General features: G+C 39.4%; 1 protein-coding gene and 1 long non-coding RNA gene across 8 annotated transcripts in view; one reads left to right on the top strand and one right to left on the bottom strand.

The window, feature by feature from the left end:
• Positions 1-19,378, top strand: part of FBXW7 (F-box and WD repeat domain containing 7) — a 167,466-nt gene that overhangs the window by 112,237 nt on the left and 35,851 nt on the right. The window contains exon 1 of one of the 7 annotated variants that reach the window (XM_084768922.1): positions 4,208-4,511. The exons of the other annotated variants lie outside the window; for them this stretch is intronic. Coding sequence (XP_084625048.1) covers positions 4,365-4,511 — 147 coding nt within the window. The 5' untranslated portion in view covers positions 4,208-4,364. Of the gene's footprint in view, positions 1-4,207; positions 4,512-19,378 lie in introns of those variants that run through there. 7 annotated transcript variants of the gene reach the window in all.
• On the bottom strand, positions 120-7,121 carry LOC311590092. The gene is made up of 3 exons (XR_014776763.1): positions 5,990-7,121; positions 5,679-5,866; positions 120-2,033 (listed from the first exon to the last, which is right to left on the bottom strand). It is a non-coding gene; the product is annotated as an uncharacterized lncRNA (long non-coding RNA).

Consider the following 19,378-nt stretch of genomic DNA (forward strand, 5'->3'; position numbering starts at 1 on the left):
CTTTTAATATTGCCTTTAAGTATCTAGAATTTTCTTTTTCTCTGAGAATAGTTACTTCTGGCTTAAGTTCACAGAAGCATTGAATGATGCTGAGATCCAGTGGCATGTGTTAATATTCTCCCCATTGAAAAAATACAGAAACTCGTGGTACAAAATCAGTTTTTTAAAGCTGGTGCAATGACACATGCATGTAGGCCCAGCTACTTAGAAGCTGAGGCAAGAGGATCTTTTGAAAGAAGATTGCTTGAGAGCAAGAATTTGGGGCTAGCCTGGGCAATGTAAGGAAACCCTTTAAATATACGGAGCTATCTCAGGCTTACTGTGTCACAGTTGAGGTGCCATGTACATGTCCACATTTATTGTGCTTTTCTTTTTCTTTTTTGCGTGTGTTTGTTTTTTGGAACAGGGTTTCTCTGTGTAGTTCCAGACTCTTTGTAGACTAGGCTGGCCTTGAACTCACAGAGATCCTCTTCCCTCTACCTCTCCAAGGGCTGGAATTAGGGGCATGTGCCACCACGCCCAGCTGAGTGTGGTTTTCTTGTATAGTTAGCCCATGGAGCTGGCTCCAGCTTAGTGTCAGTGGTTGTGATGCTGTACATGATCCATATTGTCCTTCTTGATCAGGGTTTTCTTGTGGAGTTGACGGGTTTGATGCTTTTCGCGTTTCCACTCTAGATTGAGAACAGGGCTCAGAAAGAGGTCCTCAAAGCAGACACTTGGACAGTAGAGCCCCACGTTGGCCGTCACTAAAGACTTGGCTGGCCGCTTCCACCTGGTGTTAGGTTGGCTGGAGTTGCAGTGCTCCGCACTCTCCAGTTGAGGGCAGCTGTTCACTGATTTAAACCGAGTTTACCACTTACTCGGTGCTTCTGAAAATGTGGTTTCTGATATACAACAGTGTTCACTCTCTCCTGTGGGTTTTGTTTTGTTTTAAATCATGAATAATCATAGGAACATGCAAAGTTCAGTTTAGCTTCATACTAATTGTTCCAGTCTTTAGGAATCTAGGAAGGAAATTTTATTTGTAGTTCCTTTAAGCGACAAGTCTTCCCCACGTATGTCAGACTTTAAAAATTGCACAGATTGGATGGATTTGGGAATCCAGATCTTAAAAAACAATGTGGCCTTACAGATCTTTGAGGATTTTAAGTGTAAACGTGAATACAGACAGTGTTAATTTTTATATTTAATTAATCAGTGGGTTAAGTAAAAGTTAAATTGCAACTGGCCTGTTTCGTATCTTTTTTATGCACAATGAACACTAAATTCACAGAATACACTGCCCTTTTTAGGTTTTTTGGTTTGTTTAAACACCAAAGTATCATTTAGTTTAAATGGTCTCTTCTGTGTAGTTCTGAAAGGAATTGGAAGGGCTAATTGTTTTCAGAGATTATCACTGAAACAAGTTGTTTTGAGAAAAAAGATCTCTATCTGTATAAAATTATATTGTAATATTAGCAAAATAGATAGTGATGATATCTGAGGATACGTCAGCAAAAGCGGTGTTCTAAGTAATCAAACAGAATACCAGTGAGGTATTGTATAAAGAAAATATCAGTCTTAACTCTTGAGAGTAAAGTGAGCATCTGAGGAGATACGGAGACTGGAGACTGTAGCATTTCCCCCGAAGAGGCTGGTGGGACTGTAGACACATTGCTCTTAACTGTCAGTTTTAACTTTCCCTCCAACCAAAGCAGTTTATAGATTTCCATTGTTCTTAATCTGTCTTTTCTCCATCCTAACCCTGGATCTTTGTTGGGGAATGATGCCATGCACACACTGCCATGTGTTTCTTAGAGCATGCCCTTGCTGAGAGGTGACATGTGACTGTGATCATTGCCCATCATAAGTTATTTTACAAATAATAAACATGTCTGTGTGCCCTGAGCACACATCCACTTACCTGTGTGCGTATGCGTGTGCGTGTCTGTGCTGTGTACTCCCATGCAGAAGACGGGAAGGCGTTAGATGTCCTGTGCAATCACTCCTTGCCTTATTTCCTTGAGACATCCCTCACTGAACCTGGAGCTAGGCTAGAGGAAAACAATCCCCAGTCATGCTCCTGTCTCCCAGGGGACCACACCCAGCTTTTCATCTGGGTGTGTGCCAAGCTTGGTCAGCAAGAGCTCTTAGTCTACTGAGCCAAGTCTCCAGTCCTGGGATCAAGGACTTCTGTTGTACAGTCTACTCTCATTTACCTTCTAAACTTATTACTGTAGTTGAATACTTTAACATGAAATGTAAAGTTTTAACCTTGTTCCTGTGCATTCAGTAGCGCTAAGTACATTCACAATATTGCACTATGGTTAGTTACACTTTTCCTCTCTGGAACCCTCTCATCTTTTCTGGCTGAAACTCTGTAGCAGTTAAACATACTTACTTCCTCGGCTTTGGGGACCACCCTTCTGCTTTCTGTCTCTGAACTGGACTTTCCCACATGCTGCTGATGTATTTGGAGTCATGCTGTGTCTGCCTCTTTTTAATGCACTTGTTTCACTTAGTATGATAGCCTCAATTTTCAATGATGTAGCGAGGCTAGAATTCTCTTTTTGAAGGCAAAACTGCATTCAGCTGTATGCGTGTAGCTCTTCGTTGACTTGGTCGTTTCCACGTTGTGATTGTTGGAATAATGATGCTGCAGTCATGGTCCTTCTAGTCAAGTCCCTGCTCTTGAGTCGTGGAAGTGCTGAGTGACAGGCTGACTTGGCCTATAGGTTTAGGGAACTGTCATACTACTTTCATAGCAGTTACGGTGTCTCCCACAATATTCCAATTTTCCTACCTGCTGCCATTGAGTTTGTATTTTAAACTGCATTTTTTTGTTTGTTTGTTTGCTTTTTTTTTTTTTTCCCTCCAAGACAGGGTTTCTCTGTGTAGTCTTGGCTGTCCTGGGCTCACCTTGTAGACCAGGCTGGCCTTGAACTCACGAGATCTGCCTGCTTCTGCTTCCCAGTAATCCCACTGGCATTACAGGCATGCATCACCACATCCAGCTGCATTTCAGAATTTGATATTAGAGAGAAAGATCTGGTTTAAGAACATAGCATTAGGATAAGGCTAGGAATATTTCTCATGTATAAACTGTCTTTTCATCAGTTATCAATTACTTACAGAGTAAGCTTGATCTTTCCAAAGTGGGAGCAGAGAAAAAAGGCCAGACAAGGTGGCTCACCTTGTAATTCTAACACTTAGGAGTGAGAGGCGGGTGGATCAGGAGTTTGAGGCCATTTCTGGCTACATGGCAGGACTGAGGTCAGCCTACGAGGTTAGTTTAAGGAACTATTGGAGATGATGCTTCAACAGTTAGTTTGGTGATACTTTCAGGTGGAGTCCGTCTCCAGTGGGACCTTAGGCATTAGGGAGCTATTGAAAGTTCCCTGGAAATAAATGTTATAGTCCAGTCCTTCTGTGAGTTTAGGAAGATTGCTCTAATTGATCTGTTGGAGAGATTAAGCACTAAGAATTTCTATGCGCCACCTAACATTTCAGTCCTTTATTGTAATCTGTGTCAGTGTACTCAATGCCACACACACTACCATGTGTTCTTAGAGCGTGTTCTTGTTGAGGAGTGACATGTGATTGTGACCACTGCCTATTATAGGTTATAAATAATAGACAATTTGTGTGTCTCCAGTCAGTCATGTGGCTATTATAATAGAATCAGGGACTTTTTCAGAATTACAGAGATTGGTAATCTCTAGTAAGACGGTTCTGTCTAGTAAGATGCTCTAGACAGAGATAGAGTGTGTTTACTGTCTGGAGATAAAGAACGGTTTGTATGGAAAGGGAAGCAGACACAGTGTTGAACACTTGAGAAGAGCACCTACTAATACAAATGAGGTTGAGGTTTTTAACATGCGTAAACTCCTTAAATTTAAATAGACTGAAAGCACTCTTCAGATTTTTGTGGTGGCATTCGAGAAAGGAAGACAAGAGAAAATAGACTTGTGTGTGTTTTGAATTTGTAAAGAAAAATCATACTTCTCACTTTCTAGGGAGCACCTTGGTTGCTTAGTTGGAGGAGTGCTCCCGGGGCTGCAGCCCAGCCCTGCTCTGCCCCTGTGTGCACCACTCACTGGCTGTGGGAGCTCACCAGCTGTTTGACTGGCAGGAGCAGGAGCGCTCACTTCAGGAGCTTATAATTCCTGGCTATTCTAGGACAGTTTGCACTTCAGCAAGCCTCAGACAGGTCAGGGCACTCGCAAAGAGAAGGTTGAAAGACAGAAGCAGCAGCGGCAGGCCTTGGGTTGCCAGCCTTTTACAGCTACTAGTGATTTTTTTTTTCTTTTAATTTGGTGGTTAGCGTTTTAGTAATGTGCCTGTATTACATGTAGAGAGTATTTATCAGCCAAGAGGAGTGTAAAATGTCAAAACCGGGAAAGGCTCCTGTGAGCCATGGCTTGGTTCCTGTCGATCTGAAAAGTACAAAAGAGCCTCTTCCACATCAGACTGTGATGAAGATATTTAGCATTAGCATCATAGCCCAGGGCCTGCCCTTCTGTCGAAGACGGGTAAGTCTGTCACGTTTGGAATCATGAGTGTTTATTTAAGTGCCGTTTCTCTTCTGGTGAAGCAGTGCTTCAGGCTCCGTGTGCGTATTTGTGAGGAGAGCTCACAGTGTGTTGTGTTGCCAGGGAAAGCTCACACAGTAGTAACTTTACAGATGATCTGGAGCCTGGCAGGGTTCTCTACTGTGACTTGTTGTCCCCTCTATTTTTCATGAGATTAGAATCTTGTAAACTTATTTCAGACTGGTAAATGTGAAAAAGATACATCTTGAAATATGCTGATAAATAAATTCAGTCTCAATTTTGTAGCTTTTATATTGATGGCAAACCAAAAGCTGCTGTTGGTGTATTCCTTACTTGTGGGAAATACAGCATCTAGTTCAAAGAGCATTCCAGGTCCTTAGACTTCTTTGGCCCTTAAAGTTGGGTTATTTTTAAAATCTGTTTCATGAATTAAAACTTAATAAATTAAGAGAGATGTCACTTTTTTGCTGAAACAGTAGTAGCATGCTGCTGTGTGGTAGAGTTTATATATAGACACCCCACGCTAACCTGGGTGTTCAGAACTAGTGCTAACATAGAATCACCCCAAGACCCTAGGATGGTTTTCAGTACTCCCCACTGAAGCTGTTGGTATTAGCGATACATGTTTCTTCTGACTTAGCTGCTGTTGCCATTTTGAATTATTTACTAGAGTGATGTATTTATAGATCTGAAATACATTTATAATCCTGAACACAGGAGACCCGAGTCACGCGTATCTGTCTGTGTGTCTGTCTGTGTCTGTGCCTGGCTGTCTTTGGAAGGGACTGAGAACTGGCTTAATCAGTGTTATTACTGCCATGCATCTCTTACAGTTCCTTGTTTTTTTTGTTGTTGTTGTTGTTGTTTTTTTTTTTTTGGACTGTTGGAAACAAGTAGAATAACCCATAATACTAACACTAAAACAAAACAAAATAACAACAACAACAACAACAACAAACCCAAACAAATAGTTCTGTCTATGTAGAGACTCTTTTTACTTAGATTTAAGTAAACTTTGTAATTTTTTTTCCTAAGTAGCTTAGTTCCTTTCGAGTGATTTCAACTTCTATCTGAAGCAGGTGGCAGCCATGTTGGAACCAAAGTTAAAACAATGCCTTTTAAAGTTGGAAAACGGAATACAAGTACCTCTCTTGTCCTGTTTCTTCTCGTCTTCCTTTCTCTCCTGTTTACTCCGTCTTCGTAGTTCCTTGTCTTTTCCACCTGTCAGTTTGAGAGCCTCTGTGGAGTGAGGTCACTGCTCGCATTTGAGATTTTACAAGAGGCCTCTAACAGCTGTAAAGCCATTCGTAAAATAAGTGATTAATTTACTCCTTCTGTAAAAGAAAATACCAACACAAATAAGTTTAAAAAAGAAAGCTTACCAAACATAAAAACATGAGGTCCTTTTTACATTAAACAATTAAAAATTAATAACCAAGTTAATATTATTCTCTTACCGTGTTCTTATTTTGTGGCAAACCTGGGGAGTTTTCTTATGTGGGAGACTGTGTCACAGGGCAGTTGTTTGGAAACTACATGGAAGCTGCTCCTGTAGGAAGAATGAACAAGGACTTGAGGCTTTCCTGAGGTTTTCTTACGTCACTGCTCTGACTTTCCTAGCTTACTGTGCTGAGTTAGAGCCATACAATGCTCTATGGTAGGGCTGCAATGCCATGATAAACTAAGTATGGAAATAAAAGTTGTACTAGAAAATTAGAAGGGAAAAAAAGGTCTAAAGGCTTACAACAGTCTTAAAACAAAACAAAACAAAACAAAACAGTACATTCAGTTTTTGTGTGCCTGCTAGTAGTTGACTGTTGCACGACTCATTGGTTCTGACTCCTGGGAACATCAGTTAGGAGACCTTCTCTCTCCATATTTGGTTACTTTAAATGGACTCATATTATCTTTGTTAGTTTACTAACTCTCCTCCCCCCCCCCCCCCGGGATATCTATGACAGATATTTTAAGTGTTTATGAGAGAATTCTGAAATGCCATATAGCTCCTGATGGTGTCTTGTGCCAGATGTTGTGGAGAACAGGGTACCACGTCCATAATGCTGAGTCAGCTAATGTTTGCAGGGCTGATGCTTTGAACGAAACTGAAAGCATGACAGTATAAAAACTAAGAAAACGTGTTTATCTTACCAAGTACGGCATCAGTGTGGGTAGTCTAGTTTATTAGTTTTTCTAGGCTCCCACCTAAAGTATGTGACCATGAGTCTTTTTGTAGCAGTAAATAAATAACAAATTAGCTACTAATCAGTCACTAATGACTTAAAGTACTTAGCATTGCAGAACCCATCAGCTAAAATATTTGTTTAAAAACCAGCTCTTCAGGGGGCTGAAGAGATGACTCAGTTCTTAATAGTGCATTCTGTTACTATAGAGGTCCCTGCACATCAGATGGCTCACAGCCTACCTATAGTTCTTTCTCTAGTGCCCTCTTCTGGGCTTCTGAGGCTCCTGTACTAACATGCATTCCCCCCCCCCCCAAGTCCCCCAACCCCCATCAGTAAAAGTCATCTTAAAAGATAAGCTCCACAGGTAATTCTTAGTATAAAGGAGTTTAGCAATATAATTTGTAATTTTTTTAAACCTCTGATTATTCTTTAAGAGAACAGATGTACTGCATGAGTTGCTTTATTTCTTTCTTTGAAATTAGAATGCTTTTAATTATAATAGTAATATATTCCTGGAATCTCACTTTCATTATTTTTCTATATTTTGAGCATATCTAAAACAAGAATGCAGACAATTTTTTTCATTTTACTAAGAGAAATATTGGTGAATCTTAGTATATTTGAAGAAAACCACTCTTACAGTTAATATGTTGGAAGAAAATCTTTCTTAATGTATAAATCTCATTTATTCACTTATTTTAGCTTTGGGCCACTTAATCATCTTGGCTTTTTGACACAGGGTTTCTCTATGTAGCCCTGACTATCCTGGACTCACTTGTAGACCAGGCTGGTCTTGAACTCACAATGATCCACCTGCCTCTGCTTCCCAAGTTCTGAGATTAAAGGCGTGCGCCACCACACCCAGCATAGAACTATTCTTAAGTGTTACTATTTTGTACGAAATTTTGAAATGAAATGGAGTTGTTGGCTTAGATAAGAATTTTAAACATCTGGTTGTTCTAGCTAATGACCAAATGATGACGGCAGAGTGACGTGTGTGTTTTGGGTTGTGTGGCACAGAAGCACGACTGAGTGAATGGGGTAGAGCATGGTGACCGGTGGCGTGAGTGTGGGACAGGCTCGTGGGTTCTTTGTCGTTACTCACTTGTGTTTGTTTCTTGAGGCAGTCTTACTGTGTACTTCAGGCTGGCCTTGAGCTAGTAATTCTTTTGCCGCAACCTTCCTAGTCCCAGGCTTATAGGTGTGCGCCACCATGCTTGATTTTAAAGGGCCCAACGCTGCTCTTCTGGATTTGTTTTTCTTCCAATTTAATCCCCAGGTGACTTAAATGTGAGCTAAATACTGTAAACCAAGACGTTTCCCCAGGTAGTGGACTAGGGACTGGGGACTCAAACAAATGCCCTCTGCCTGGCTTCATGGTGACCAGGGGAGCCAGTAGTTCAGTCTCTTTGCTGATCTTACGGGTACCTGCTCTCCTGGCTACCATCTTTGTGGTTCATATAGACCTTTTCCTTACACACCTGACACTGTTCAACTACTGTGATAAATGCATTTGGAAGATAAGTCTGGAAGCATCTTAACGGCTAAAAGTAAATTCTTGTAGCACAGTCCGTTTGCAGTCACCCTCAGGGCTTTTAACTTAAGCCATGCGGTATCAAACAGTTTTACTCATTAAAATCTTGAAATGTTTATGTCACTTGTTGGTTTGTTCTTTGTAGCCTTGTTAGCCAGAGATCATACCTAGTTGGCCGAGTGCAGCTGGCAGCCGTTGAGACAGCTCTCCCTCACCCTGGCACAGTGTCCTTCCTGTCCACAGCCCTAGTCACTGCTTTGGACAAGGACAAAAGTGGCATAGCACCTCTTCAGCAACATTGTTTTGGGTTTGGATTTTTTTTCTCAATCATTGTGCCATTAATAGAGAGAAAGCTGTATTCAAGTTTTTAGTGTTCTTTCAGACATAACCTAATGGGTTGTTTTGTGTGCATAGACTTAAGTTAGTTTAGGCTGTATGTAATTTTAATCTTGTTCTTTTAGTGGGCTTTAGACCAGCTAGCTAGAAATTTTCAGCAAAGATCTGCCAGAATTGTTGTTGTTGTTGTTGTTATTGTTGTTGTTGTTGTTGTTGTTATTATTATTATTATTATTATTATTATTATTTTAGAGAGAATGTTGCTAATTATCCCATTTGTAGTAAAATCTTTATGTGTATAGAGATTCTGAATGTTCATGAAAACTATACGACAATCATGAGGGCCTTTCTTGGTAAAGCAAATGCATAAATTAATACCATCCTGAATTTATAAATGTAATATTTCCCCAAATTATCTGAATTGAATAGCTTATATAGTGAAATTTTATTTTTCTCTAATGTTAAATACCTCTTACATCTCAAAAATAGGGCATGCTTAGTATATGCAAAATAAATGATTTTTCTTTGCAATTTCCTAAATTGTTAGTAATTCTATTTGCTCAGAAACAATTAAAACAATAGTTTTAAATATTTAATTATTTTTAAACAAAATTAGCATTTGGACCCATTCTTAATAGTAAACATTGTTAGTGTCTCTCCAAGACCATGAGTACTGTAATGTATCTAATTTGCCACATGAATGTGCCTTGATTCTTCTACAGTTGTTAATTGGAATAGTGACATGCTTTGGTCATGTGCATACAAAAATATTTTATTTATTTATTTTTTTTACAAAAATATTATAATAATAACATGCACAGATTTATAGAGGTAAAATTATTTGGTAAAGAATTAACTTTATTCTAGTCTTAGTAGATAGCAATACATTGTTTTCCAGAAAATTGTACCAATTCCAAAATATCCAAGGGCTTTCTAACATTACTAAAATATAAAGACAATCCCAAGCCTGTTTATCCTTACTGAGACATTTTATGGATATTACTTAGGTGATCTCTGCTCCAGTGTTTCCATTAAGTACATATTATCACACTTCATGAAGAAGACATGGAAATAAATCCAAAATTAGTTGTTCATGGTGATTGTCTTCTTTGCTGGACATTTGCCATAGATTGCCACCTGCAGTATTTCCAAATGTGAGAATTTTCTACTCTTCTATGTTTTTGTCCAAGTAGATTGTACACATGTACGATTTCAAAGATGTATTCTGATTCAGTGTTGCCCTTTTATTGCTGGTCTTCTGATAAGTGTCTTGGTTTTTATTTCACACTATACTCTTACACTCCTGGATTTTAGTGAGGTATTTTTACAGTATTAATGGCAGCCTCTCCCAAAGTGTACTGCTATTAATAATCTCCGCTATGAGAGTCCTCCTCGTGCTAGCAGCAGCAGCTGCCAGAGATACTTGCCTGTTTCTTATACAGTGTTACTTAGGCTAACATTTTTGTCATAGCTTTGTCAATTAGCCACTTTCTAGGCTCACCTTTGTTGCCTCTTTCTTTTCAGTTCCATCCTTGCCATGAATAACTTTCGTTCATCATAGTTTTATTAAGTCTTCTTAAGATACCGTGGTGGCCGATCGCAGTTCAATATGGCTTCCACACAATTCAGCGACTGTTTCCGGAACCTTGAGCTGAGTGTATAGGCAGACATATATAACAGAGAGAAACACACATCAACTACCTCGTGTTGCCTGTGGATCTTCATCTCCGCCTAAGCCTTCTCCAGGAGTGGTACTGGTTTCTGTCTTGACAGGGTTTGGGCTGCTCAGGGGTGCCATGTGACACTTCGTAGAAACATTTGGTGGCTTCAATTAGGCTATCAACTCTTAGACCACACAGGCTGATGCCAGTACTTTTTATGCTGCAAGTGATGTGCAGGAGGGAGTTAGTCTAAACATTTGTGTGACTGATTTGTTGAAGGAACTGCTAAAGTTGGAAATTTCTTCTAGGAGTTTTTGTACTGTTAGAATGTGTCATGTTTTTGTTTACTGTGTTTTGAAATGACTGTGCAGCTGTGATTTTGAATATTTCATTTTCTAAATTTAACCAAACTCAGATACAGTTTGACACTTAATTTTAAAAGTAATTACTACTTACCAATTTTGAAAGCGAGGGCGAAACAAATACACAGTGTAGTCATCCAGGAGGTGCAGGGGCTTGAAAATGTCAGAAAAGGCTAAAAGAGACAAAAGCATAACTCTTGGAAGAAGAGGCAGTGCAGCAGGGTGGTGGGAGCCAGTCTAGAGAGGGCTTCAGAGCGAGGAGTGGCAGCTGCGCCTTCAGTGTGCCCTCTGCACACAGCCCCATGGCAACGACGGAAGGGCCGAGTTTCTGGAGCCTCCCTGTCCTACAAGGCTGCAAGTTGGTTAGCGTGAGGAGTGAGTAAGCAGTGTAGAGCTGCTGAGTTTCCTGGGGAGACGGAGTCTCTGTAACACGCAAGGCACTGGCTATAAATAGAAGCTCTTGTACAGGGCTACACAAAGATTTTTTAAAAGTTAAGAGAACCACGTACAATCTTTTAAGCATCTTATATCTGTGGTAAAACTTCAAGCCATTGTAATATAAAAGGGAAAATGCCTAAATGGCCCCAGTACAAAGCGGGGGAGCAACAGTTAAGAGAGGACTTCAGACAGTTTTCAAACATGGCATTTACCAAGCAGTTGACCTGAGGGTGGCAGGAAATGTGGGCTGTTGCTTGTGCCTACATTTTGTCTCACATTGATTCTGCTCCTGCAGATTGTCCCCTGGTGTTGTGCCAGTAAACAGAGAGTAGCCGGAACCAAGTTCATCAACCGCATCATAGTAGACAGGGTTTTCTTTATACTGCTGCTAGGATCCCTTTTATCTTGCCCACCAAAGATACTGAGTACGTGGAACAGAGTTGAGAACCTTGAATGACCTCATCATAAATCAAGTCATCTTTACATTCTTCATATACAGTAATCTCAATATGTAATTATGATGTTGCTTTCTAGACATTTCTGCCATCAGATCTTACTAGTACGGAGTTTTACTTTCATTGTTAAATCTAAGCCTAAAGCAAATTAAAGTAGCACATGATACACAATTTACAACCACACTGAGGAAGCACTGAACCATCTCTTGTTACCCATAGCAAGCTGTTCAAATGGTTAATATCAAAGGGTGGGGCCACATGCACTTGGAACTGATGTTTCAAATGAGTTGGGCCTAGTGGTGGCGCATGCCTTTAATCCTAGCACTTGGGGGCAAAGGGAGGCTGATCTCTGAGTTCAAGACTGAGTTTACAGAGTGAGTTCCAGAACAACCAGGGTTACACAGAAAAGCCCTTTCTTGAAAAAACAAGTGGAAGAAAGGAAGGAAGGGGGCGAAACAAACAAACAAATAAATGAGTTGAATAGCATGACTTGTAGAGTAAGAGAAGCAAATAAAAAATACGCTAAAAATAAGCGTGGAAGTAAGTTCCTGGCAAAGTAAGTAGCTGAAATAAATCTTCACAGTCCTTTGCCTGCATACCAGAAACTTACGAAGTCCTGGAGACCAGAACTTGAAAGGCTTCTTTAATACCTACCTACGTGGTTATTATTTTACTGCAGAACTACTGATGTGATGCGCTAGGGCTTTGTGTAATATGTAGTTCATGTGCCACATTACCTTTCAAAAATCCAAACAGCTGTATAAGACTGCAGATGCCTTCAGAGTTAGAGAACGCAGTCAGTAGAATCATAACATTCATAACCATCACCGACATATAAAAATGGGACACACTTGGAAGTGTCAGGACTGTCTAAGCTTTATCTTAAGTCTCTGTGGACAGATGTATTTAAAGCATGCGTTGCAGAGATAAACATCTCAATTGTAATACCCTAGGTCAGTCTAGAGAGGGCTTCAGAGAGAGGAGGTGGCAGCACCGCTCCTTAAGTGTGCCCTCTGCACACAGCCCCATGGCAATGACAGATGAGACAAGTTTCTGGATCCTCCGTGTCCAGATAATTTGGGGGTTAAACACGATTTTTTTTATCAGCAATTAGGACACAGCAGATGGATACATTAAATGATGGGAGAGAACCCCAACCACATTTGATGGTGTCTGTACATTAAAATGGAGCAAAGCTAAATTAACTTTAACCTTCTGTTATAGATTATGTCTGCCCCCTGTGTACTTCACAAGTATTATAGATGGATAAGACAGAACGGCCTCCCATAAGAAGACCACTGGTGCACTTCTGTCTCTTGAGAGACATGTCTTCTGTTCTTGCTCTGTCGCCATACGTCAGTGCCTAAGAGCAAGCTGGACCGAGTGTGCATGCCTGCAGTGCCAGCACTTGGATGACTAAGACTGGAAGATGTATGAGCTCAGGTCCACATGGGCTGCATAGCGGGGCCTGTGGCAAACAAAAACAAAACCCATAGGTACATGATTCCATTCATTCATCAAATAGGTATTGAATAACCCAGACATTATTGTAGTCACAGCATGCATTTGTATTTGGATTGTGCCCAAAATACAATGTGTCAGCAGACACTTTTTATTTTATTATTTTAATTTTTAAATGATTTATATATATGCATTGGTATTTTGCATGCATGTATGTCTGTGTGAGGGTGTCAAGTTACTTATAGCTGGATTATATAGACAGTTGTGAGCTGCTGTGTGGGTGCTGGGCATTGACCCCAGATCGTCTGAAAGAGCAGCCAGTGCTGCTAACCACTGAGCCATCTCTTCAGCCCCCAGACTCTTTTATTATACACTTAAAAATGTGTGTGTGTGTGTGTGTGTGTGTGTGTGTGTGTGTCTGTGTGTCTGTGTCTCTGTGTGTGTGTCTGTATGTGTATTTCTGTACATGCATGCAGATCTCCACAGAGGCCAGAAGTAGGCTCTCCTGGAGCTGGAGTTACATACAGGTTGTTGTGAGCCACCTAAAAATGAGTGTTTAGACCCAAACTCAGGTCCTCTATGAGACCAGTACCCACTCATAACTGCTAAGCCATCTCCTGACCCTCGCTTATTATATACTTCTGTTTTAAAATTACTTCTCAGTAATTCCTGTTAAAGTTGTTCTACGCTTGTAAGTATACACACATACATGGATATGTGCACTTTACCTATTTGAATTGTTGTGGTCCTTATTAGAATATACAATCTACTGCTTCTCAGATACTCCAGTATAAAAAATAGAGTTTGAATTCTCTTAAACAATATACATGATTTTATCTTACTTGTGTTTTTATAATAAGACTTTTGTCTGAGAATCTTTAATGTCCTGTCAATAACACTCCAGTGACTCGCTTCTGAATTACTCCTGGGTCAAAAATGCCCTTGCTTTCTCTGACTTTTCTGAAAAGTTACATAAGTTTGTCTTTCATGAACCAGCCAGTTAAATAGTAATAAAAACAACTAAGAGTTTTTGAAATGTGATATACAATTTTCTGCTGAGTTAATAGTAGCCACTTACCTGAGATAAACAAGTGTAAGCTTAGAGAAACCCCAGACAGAAAAGGTTAAATACCGATCCTAAAACTATATGGAGTTAACATGTTTGTTTGGGGTTGCGATATCTTCATGTGATGACTTTGAGATTTGTTTTGAGAAGAAATGAAATACAGTAATTACGGGTAACACACTATCACCTTACATTTCTTCTTTATTGCTCTTGAGTATGGAAGTTAGAATTTGTTTTCTCTGTGCTTATTACATTTGTGTGTGTGTGTGTGTGTGTGTGTGTGTGTGTGTGTGTGTGTGTGTGTATGACTCACACACAGTAGTTCACTTGTGAGCAATTGGTTTCCAGTCATCCTCAGAAATCTTTACCAGTTTAGATTTTAAACTGTCACTGTTACTACTACTGTGAACATGTAGGGGCAGTATTGTACTGCTTTTGTAAATCTTGTCTGAATCTGAAGATTTTTAAGCTGTTGGAGTTACTGGCTGGTTCCTGGATGAACGATAATAGTATATCTCACTTTTAAATTCACAGTTGATCCTGCTTTGTTAAGTTGAATTCAGGTTCTTATGTGTACTATGCAAAACTCTTGTTTTACAAAAACTTATCCTTAATTTGTATTTGAAGTCAAGGAATATGTTGATAGTTAAAAGAGTAAAATTCATCTGTAGTTAGACAATAAAATGTGACTAAATTAATTCATGAAAATTGGCAAACTTCCAAAATCAATATAAGAGCCTTTGAAGAATGTGAGGGAGATTTTTGTCAGCTTATCAAGCAAATAAAAAAATTAGATTAATATATAGTCTTACTTTAGGATTTTTATTGGTTTGTACTATTTTTCAGTATTAAAATGGTAATATTTTACACACTTTCTTACAAATTTTTGGTAGTTTTTTTTTTCTGCTGCTGACTCTTAGTAAGAGAAAACTTAGCAGTTGTGTTTCCATCTATTAATTTGTTGTTTTCAGTGCTTCCTGTGACAGTTTTACACATTTGGAAACAACACGGAACAAAGCAAGCCCGGTCTTCTCTGTTGGTTCGTGTCAGAATAGCGGAAAGTTTTCAGTGCATGGATGATGGCGCTCTCCAGATCTGCCTGTGCGTTCTTACTGTCTTGTTTACCAAGTGAGCCTTGGTAATTCAGCCTGGGGAATGGAAAGGGCTGTACTACCTCACAGGGTTGCTGTGATGGTCACACAAAAGAATCCATAGGAAGTGTGGCTCTGTAACAAGAGCTCACTGTCCTCAGGCCCGTGTGGCTAAAGGGTAAGGTCAGCTCTCAGTATCAATATATTTTACTTTTATTTCAGATATACTACTACTGTTTACTATTTTTAGAGTTAGTATTTTGAATATTTTTAGTATTTTAAAAGAAAATGCATTGCATCAATTTTGAATAGTCAGTTATCTTTTAGTTTGCTGAGTGACTGGTAATCACTGCCTATAGAACGTTAATGTGACTTGGCTCCACTTACATTATGTAGATTCATTCAGTGTGACTACCCTGTATAAAAAGTAACCCCATTATGTCTATATCAATGAGAAAATGATATGTGACATCTCTGTGTTTTGTTTGGGGATTCCCACATGTCCAGAATAAGTGTGTTGGCTTGAAATAACATTAAATAGAATTTTTACAAGTGCAATACAAAAATTGAAAATCAAATTTATTGGCTCATGTGTTCTGCCATTTCCTTCAGTGTCTCTAGACAGTACCTTCCATTTATGATTTTAAATTTTGAAACTCCTTCTCTTCCTAAAGCCCCTCAAATTCAGTAATTAAGAAATGGAGCATACTTGTTAGCATCTTTGAAAGTGATCCGATCAAAGAGGTGCTCGCTACTGTGCAGGAAGAGACTCGAACGCATTTGAAGAATGAGCTTCAGATAGTAGCAAATGCCCTTTAACCTGTAGACCTTTCTTTGGTGCACCGTGATTTCTTCATCCTTTTATATTTTAGTCTTATAGGAACCACGCTTTAACATGCTTACATGTATGAAGGCCCCCTCCCCTCACGCAGATGCCCAAACATTATTCTGGTCTGTTTAATAGCTGATCAGCCATGTTCTGCCGCTTTCCCATAAGCTTTGTTATCGTGCAGTGTCTCTCAGCTGCTCACACTCATTACCATACAGCTGGTGTGCAGAGCCCGGGAGGAGGAAGCAGGCAGAAGTTGTACTGGCTACAAGAATAAGAAGCTCTTTTCCAGATGGGCTGCTGGCAGATGGGGCATGTGTTCGAGCAGGTTTTTACTAATGACAGAGTGTGTTAAAAATCATTTTGAGAAAGTCCAAGGTCATTGTCATGAATTTAGAGCTTTTGGGGTTGTTCAGCCTTGTATAGAACAGACCTTTTTAGAGTCCTAATTAATACAAATGCAATAAGTGACAAGCCACAACTCCAAAAACATCTGATGAGTTCTTTCTTTTAGTACATTTATCCTTCTTTAACATGATATGAGAAGCATTGAACCTCTCAGTATCTCTTACCAGCTTCTGCTGTCATAATCTTAAATATATTAAAAATTTAAAGCTATATATGGGAGCTTTGAAAAAGTATAGTAGCATTCAGTTTTGCTATATGATGTTAAAATATTAGAAGACAAAATGACAGAAGAATCGGAAATCTGTGTGTATGGTGTTGAGTATAATAAGACTAAAATGACATGTGTGATACATACTTGTAAGTTCAGACAGACATGGTATGAAGAGAGAGGTGTGTCTTTTGTTGAAATATCTTGTGCTTGTTTTTCTTACACATAAAACGGTATGAGGTCAAATTAAAATAACTGTCAATATGTACTTTTACAGAGTGTCAGCCAGGCAAGATAGCACACACGTGTACTCTCAGGACTTGGAGGCTGCAGCAGGTTGATGCTGCTCTGGCCTCGTAGTGTATACCAGGCTAGCCAAGGCTGTGTACTGAGACTGAAGAAAAGCCACCACATCACCCAAGTATTTCAACAGCTTCGAACTCCTTTTGACCCCTTTATTAACTGTAGTTTTTTTTATATATCCTGTCTCAGTGGAAGATGATTAAAAAAGAGCAGCTAAAGCAAAATACAGCTAGGCAATTGTAGGTAAAATGTACAGTATTCACTTTAATTATAATGTAAATTGAACTCTAATTTTTAATGGGGATAAAAGTATATAAGTGCACATTACATAAAATATAGATGGCTAATTTCAGTTTGCTCTTACAACATCTTTGCTATTAACTTTCATGCTTTTATTTATTTATTTTGATTAATAAAGTAGAGGCACAAAATTCTGTTAATGTATATAAATAAATAAAAAACAGATTTTAGGAAATGTTATACATTAAAAAGTACTGTTAATGTATATTCCATTTATAGTGAAAATTTATAGTCAGTTGGGCATTTTTAAAGGTACAGGAAGTTCTAAGCCATTCCATTGCATTTTCATCACGTACCAAATTATATTCCTGAGACATATAACTTTTCCGTAGTGAGAAAATACATAAATATATAGTCTATAGGTAATATATAATAGAATAAACTAAATAGCTAAGATTTAAAAGTTTTGTAGATGTGTGTTTATTTGGTAGGGTATACCTTTCATTGCCAATAATCTCTTACAAGTTTTGTTTGTTGATATGCTGTTTGTACAAGAAGTTTGGGAAGAACTAAGATAACAGAAGCATCTAAATAGAAATGCTCACTGCTACCACGAAACTTATATTCTCATTAGGAAGATGGACACATATGTATTCACACCATGACACGGTTCCAGCTTCACTGTAATTGGCAGCTTTAGAAGGGGGCGATGGAAGGAAAAAAAATGAGAAGTAACCTTCATGCAGACGGTTTTCAATGCTTCCTCTTCAGTCCAGACCTTGGAGCTTCAGAGCCAGTTGGTACACGATACATTCTTGTCTGGATGTCCCAGAGGCATTTCATGTTCGCTTGCTTCTATCGTCCAGGAAACAGATGCAGTCAAACAGCAACAACAAAAACAGTCGTTGTGTCATTCTGGTCAAGCAAATAAGAAAATTGATGCCGTCTTTGATACTTCCCTCTCCTTTGTTTCTATCATCTGCCCCCAATACGTCCTTTCAGTTTTGTGTCCAAACAGCTCGACTGTTCATCTCTGTGTGTCTGTTACTATGTGGTTAGTCCAAGCCGCCATTGCTTCTTGCCTGTCCAGTGGCAGATCCATCACGGGTGTGCCCATATCCTCTTTCAGTCACCTCACCTGCTTTCATCCTTGCATTCAGAGTCATTTTTCAGGAAAGGTTATCTGATTGTATCTTCCTTTACTGACAACCAGCATTAACTTTTTATTGCTTTTATATTAAAATAAAAATTGTTTTTAGAAAGCTTTGCATAATCTGGTCCTTGCCTGTTTTTCTACCCTTATTCTGTGCCACTAGCCACGCAGGGTGCCCCCCTCTGCCCCATTACCCAGCTGAGTCCTGAGATGCACCCTCCTACAGTGTAATTTTGAGCCATGAAGTTGAGTCCATACTTACCTTGGGTAATACAGAACAGGTGACAAAATGAATACATATTGAATGAGAGTGTCTGTTGGAAATTAAAATAGCCATATAAATCTATTGTCAAAATTGTACAGCCTAGCCAGATGAAGAAGGTAGAGAGAGACAGGATAATAAAGTATTGCATAAACTTACAGAGACTAACATTACATTTACTAACAGCGACATTTGCTGTCATTGGAGGGGACAAACGAGGCATTTATTAAATGTGGATTTGCTCTTAGAAAAAGAATTTATATGATAGAATCAAGAAACAGGGCCAGAACCAGGTGCGCTTATGCCCATTACTGGAGAGAGAGAGAGCCAGGCTAGCCTGGGCTATGTAGATGCTCCAAGCCAGCCTAGGCCGTATAGTAAAGCCTTGGAGATGGGGAGGTGCAGGGGAGGAGGGAGGCAAACACAAGAGATAGCCACTTTATACTGTGCTTGCACTTAAATGTCTGACGTGAGTCCATATAGGGAACCCTGTGAGTCTGTATATCCTACTTATAGTATAGTTAGGTTGTATATGAAACTAAAATTCTTTAGTATCAGATGAGAGCTGCTTCATCTCCTTCCTGTGCGTTTAGATCAGAGGAGTCAACACGCAGCCCTTAGAGCTGTGTTCTCAGGTTAGTAGGCTCAATCACTTCCGTCAGTTGCTCCTCGGGCTCGTGTCACTCAGTAAGGACAGAAGACCTTGCAGCTTCTTTGAAAAGATGTGTCATTGGAGATCCTTCTGTGTATCCTGGTCCCCACTGCCCTTCATATTTCCTTAGAAAATAAAGCAGAGGACCATGAAGGAATGAGGGTCGGACATCTATTCTTCAAAGGGCTGGGGAAACAGCTAAGA

This window comes from Acomys minous (genome assembly GCF_964271855.1).
Source record: "Acomys minous genome assembly, chromosome: 19".
Taxonomy (NCBI): domain Eukaryota; kingdom Metazoa; phylum Chordata; class Mammalia; order Rodentia; family Muridae; genus Acomys; species Acomys minous.